The 5,393-nt window shown below is 40.9% G+C and overlaps 1 protein-coding gene across 1 annotated transcript; it reads right to left on the minus strand.

The window, feature by feature from the left end:
- Nucleotides 1-3,942: 3,942 nt before the first annotated feature.
- LOC116754381 (proliferating cell nuclear antigen-like) lies at nucleotides 3,943-4,727 on the minus strand. The gene is given in 2 exon segments (XM_032632961.1): nucleotides 3,943-3,983; nucleotides 3,986-4,727. Coding segments are annotated over 2 exon segments (783 nt in total).
- Nucleotides 4,728-5,393: the final 666 nt, after the last annotated feature.

Consider the following 5,393-nt stretch of genomic DNA (forward strand, 5'->3'; position numbering starts at 1 on the left):
CTTCCCTGGTGGTCTGGTGGAGCCCAGGAATGCTGGCCTTTAGGGCACACAGACCAGACCTGTTTGCTCACTCAGACTCAGAGTGAGCAGCATGGGAGGTCTTGATAAGCTGGCTTCTTAAGCACGTAAGGCACGTTCCAAGCACTTGTATAGGCTGGTGAGACAAATTGTCAAGTGGTCGCAAAGAAGTCTGTATTCAAAGAAAAAAAAAAGAATAAAAGCAAGGTTTTTATTAGCATATTATCCTATTAGAGCCCTAAAAGATGATTCTATATAGAATATTTTCAGATCTCTATGTTTAACTTTGGAAAAGAATTATCCTATCTCTTTAAATAGCCTTCCAGTTCTCCTTTTTTCCTAAATTACCTGGATGCTAGAAGAATTTAAACCAGGAAGGATGAAAAATTCGTGGCTCTGTAGTTTTCATTCTAAAGGAATTGAGTAAAAAGGAAAAACAAAACATGAAAAATAGATGAAAGTAATACTAAGCTTACACACCCCATTCCATTTTAATATTTCTCTGAATGGGTGTGGGGTTGAGCTACAAGAGGTTTTCAACGGTTACTGAAATCTTATTAGTCCCATAAAACTATATTATATTAGTTAAAGAAGCCCTATAAAGTTCTCCTTCTAAAAATCTCACCTCAAGATGATTACGAATTTACAAATTTTCAGAAATTAATTTTTAATTAATTTTTAACTCTAATCAAAAGTTACAGTTTCTCTGGGTTAGAAAGAGTAAAATGATCATTCCAGGAATTTTCTATGCTCCTTGGAACTTGCACAGAATTTCTATGTTTACTTGAAAATACAGTTTCTGAATATATTTGCTTTTATATTCAAGAAATTTCATCTTAACTTTTTTTCGCTCTTTGGGAAAAAACCGTTCTTCTTTTTTTTTATTAGAATATATCGTGATTTTTTGGGGGGGCCTCTCACTGCCGTGGCCTCTCCCGTCGTGGAGCACAGGCTCTGGACGCGCAGGCTCAGCGGCCACGGCTCACGGGCCAAGCCGCTCCGCGGCACGTGGGATCCTCCCGGACCGGGCACGAACCCGCACTCCCTGCATCAGCAGGCGGACTCCCAACCACTGCGCCACCAGGGAAGCCCCCTATATCGTGATTTTTGAAGAGAAATATCATCTTTAACTTGGTAAGAACCTCTTCTACTTTTACTATTTTATCACCCTACTGTAAATCAACATCTTGTCTCCAACGTGTACTTTTTAATGAACTTCCTTCAAGATCCTGAAGTCAGGAAACAACTGGTGCTGGTTTGTGGCACTTATTCATCAGAGGATTTGAGCCCCTGCAGAGGATCGGCCTCACTTTTTTAACTGGAGTATAGTTGATTTACAATGTTGTGTTAATTTCTGCTGTATGGCAAAGTGATTCAATTGTAAATATATAATTTTTTTTCATATTCTTTTCCATTATAGTTTATCACAGGATACTGAATATAGTTCCCTGTGCTATACAGTAGGTAGGTCCTGGCTGTTTATCAATTCTATATATACTAGTTTGCGTCTACTAGTCCCAAACTCCCACTCCATCCCTCCCCCATCCCCCATCCCCCTTGGCAACCACAGGTCTGTTCTCTACGTCTGTGAGTCTGTTTCTGTTTAATAGATAAGTTCATTTGTGTCATATTTTGGATTCCACATGTAAGTGATGTCATATGGTATTTGTCTTTTTCTGACTTACGTCACAGTATGATAATCTCTAGGTCCATCCATGTTGCTGCAAATGACATTATTTCATTCTTTTGTGTGGATCAGCCTTATTTTATTTATTTATTTTTTAAATAAATTTATTTATTTTTGGCTGCGTTGGGTCTTTGTTGCTGCGTACAGGCTTTCTCTAGCTGACATGAGCGGGGGCTAATTTCTGTTGCACTGCACGGGCTTCTCATTGCGGTGGCTTCTCTTGCTGCGGAGCACAGGCTCTAGGCGCGCGGACTTCAGTAGTTGTGGCGTGCGCGCTCAATAGTTGTGGCTCACAGGCTCTAGAGCGCAGGCTCAGTAGTTGTGGTGCACGGGCTTAGTTGCTCTGCAGCATGTGGGATCTTACCGGACCAGGGCTTGAACCCGTGTCCCCTGCATTGGCAGGTGGATTCTTAACCACTGCACAAACAGGGAAGCCCCAGCCTTATTTTAGAATGTGAGGAACCAGCACGTGGTGTGGGTCAGTCTTGCAGGTGCGCTGTTGACTGGCAAAGTGGGAGGTGAAAGAAATGAAGCACTGGGCCCACAGAGGCAAGTGCTGGTGAGATCCTATCACTCATTCCTTATAGATCTAAACAGTGTCTGTCCTGGTCCGACTGGAAATGCATTTTTGGCCGAAAAACGCTATTCCATGTGTGAAAAGTACTTTTTAAACTTTATTTATTTATATTTTTAAATAAATTTATTTATTTATTTTATATTTATTTTTGGCTGCATTGGGTCATCGTTGCTGTGGGCGGGCTTTCTCTAGTTGCCTCGAGCGGGGGCTACTCTTTGTTGCAGTGCACGGGCTTCTCATTGCAGTGGCTCCTCTTGTCGTGGAGCACGGGCTTCAGTAGTTGCAGCACACGGGCTCAGTAGCTGTGGCTCATGGGCTCTAGAGCGCAGGCTCAATAGTTGTGGCGCACAAGCTTAGTTGCTCTGCAGCATGTGGGATCTTCCCAGACCAGGGCTTGAACCCGTGTCTCCTGCATTGGCAGGCAGATTCTTTTTTTTTTTTTTTTAATGTAGAGCTTTATTAAGTATAATTTACATATGATAAAGTACAATTGGATTAGTTTTGAGAGATTTATATAGTCTTGGAGCCATCATCACAATGTAGATAAAATATTTTCATCACTCCAGAAATTTCCATCAGGCCCCTTTGCAGCCAATATCCTTCTCCAACCCCAGGCGCACAGAAAGGTAATGAATAGTTACCTACTGGATACAGTGAGTTCTACCGTCACTGCAAGTATGACAGAAATCTGTCACTTAATCCACCAAACACAAAATACACTGGAAAAAAGGACTACAATAAAGGAATTCTCAATATGCAGCATGCCAATTTGTGACCTTGTAGCACAATTACTGCTTGGCCTCTTTCACTTTCTTGGTTGAATCCAACATCCATGGAACTAAGCCACCTTCATCCTTTAAGGGAATAAGTCCCCACAAAAGGCTACTTATGCTAGAGAAATTATTTTTGCACAAACATACTCCTTGGGACCTATCAGATCTACTAAAACTTCCAAGACTCCTGTACAAGACTCCCTAGGCTAATGAAACACTGCCCTGTAACAATGCTAGTCTTATAAAGCTGACAGAACTTTGGGTACATTAAGCTTCTGTAAAGTGTTAGTTTCTGCTAGCAAAACTGACAAAATATTATGTATTTGTTCTACTCTCCCCTTTTCATTTCTTGAGCTTAAGTCAGAATACCAAAATAAGTTTGGCAAATGAATCCCTCAAAATACTTTGTCACCTGCTGTATCTGGAATACTTTTTATCACTGTCTCTAATGTCATATCAACCTGCTCTAGACTGAAAAAATAAGCTCATTTACATGAGCTGCTTGAATTGTGAATTCTCTAGGATACTTGGACCATCGTGGTCCAAATGAAGGCACTGTCCTGTGATGCTTGAAATTCAAATGACTTTTATTTAAATTGAAAACAATACTTAAAACTGCATTTAGAGTCAAAACCCTTTTGTTTATAAAAATTATAAGGAGTATTCCTAGGTAAGACAAAGTTATTACTCGGTTAAGACCAGATTTGACTTTGGACTTTACTCTTTGAACAAACTGTAGAGAATGGAGAAAAAAAAAGTTATTTACAGAAAACAATATCTACATACCTACTCAGAGGTACAAAGACAAAACAGACTTAAGTATGTGCTAGCATCTCAGAAAGAGTTCTCAAAGAGCTTAGTTTTATTTCCTTGAATTTTAAGAATGTCTAAGATCCTTCTTCATCCTCGATCTTGGGAGCCAAATATACTTTAAATGTCTCATATCAGCAATTTTATACTCTACAACAAGGGGTACATCTGCAGACATACTGAGTGTTACTGTAGGAGAGAGTGGAGTGGCTTTTGTAAAGAAGTTCAGGTACCTCAGTGCAAAAGTTAGCTGAACTGGTTCATTCGTGTCTATGGTAACAGCCTCCTCTTCTTTATCAACATTACTCGTTTGTGACAACTTAATATTTCCATTTCCAAGTTCTCCACTTGCAGAAAATTTCACTCCATCTTTTGCACAGGAAATTACAAGAGCATCTCCAATATGACTGAGATCTCGGCATATACGTGCAAATTCACCAGAAGGCATCTTTACTACACGGCTGTACTCTTGTTCTGGAATTCCAAGTTGTTCAACATCTAAATCCATTAACTTCATTTCATAGTCTGAAACCTTTTCTTGATTTGGAGCTTCAAATACAAGTGCCATGGTGTCCGCGTTATCTTCAGCCCTTAGTGTAATGATGTCTTCATTGCCAGCACATTTCAGTATTTTGGACATGCTGGTAAGGTTCACGCCCATGGCCAAGTTGCTGTCGCAGCGGTACGTGTCGAAGCCCTCGGAGCGCAGGGTGAGCTGCGCCAAAGAGTCATGGGACGAGTCCATGCTCTGCAGGTTCACGCCGCTCGAGCTGATGTCCCAGCAGGCCTCGTTGATGAGGTCCTTAAGCGCCTCAAGCACCTTCTTCAAGATGGAGCCCTGGACCAGGCGCGCCTCGAACATGGTGGGGGAGTCGCAATGACACGGCTGCTGGCGGAAGGAAGGAGGAAGGTGTAGCCGGCTTAGGCTTCAGAAGATGAGAATGAGCGGCGGAACTAACTCACGAACGCTTGAGACGGAGAAAGCCCACAACCAGCCCGCAGCGCCTGCAGCAATTTAATCGGCAGGCAGATTCTTAACCACTGCGCCACCAGGGAAGTCCTCTAAAGTTTATTTTACATATATTAGATATCAGGAGAATTTATGAACTCTTTTTGAAATTATGATTTTTAAATTTTGGAAACAATCAAAATAAATACATTATGTTACTAAATCTGTTTTTAAGATACATTATCAAGATTCTGTGTCTTCAGCAACTTATATTCATAATAAAAACTTTAATTTTTTTCAAAATTCAAAACTTGTTTTTAAACATCTTTATTGGAGTATAATTGCTTTACAATGGTGTGTTAGTTTCTGCTTTATAACAAAGTGAATCAGTTATACATATACATATATCCCTGTATCTCTTCCCTCTTGCATCTCCCTCCCTCCCACCCTCCCTATCCCACCCCTCTAGGTGGTCACAAAGCACCGAGTTGATCTCCCTGTGCTATGCGGCTGCTTCCCACTAGCTATCTATTTTACGTTTGGTAGTGTATATACGTCCATGCCACTCTCTCACTTTGT

The sequence above is a fragment of the Phocoena sinus genome, chromosome 5 (assembly GCF_008692025.1).
Source record: "Phocoena sinus isolate mPhoSin1 chromosome 5, mPhoSin1.pri, whole genome shotgun sequence".
NCBI lineage: Eukaryota > Metazoa > Chordata > Mammalia > Artiodactyla > Phocoenidae > Phocoena > Phocoena sinus.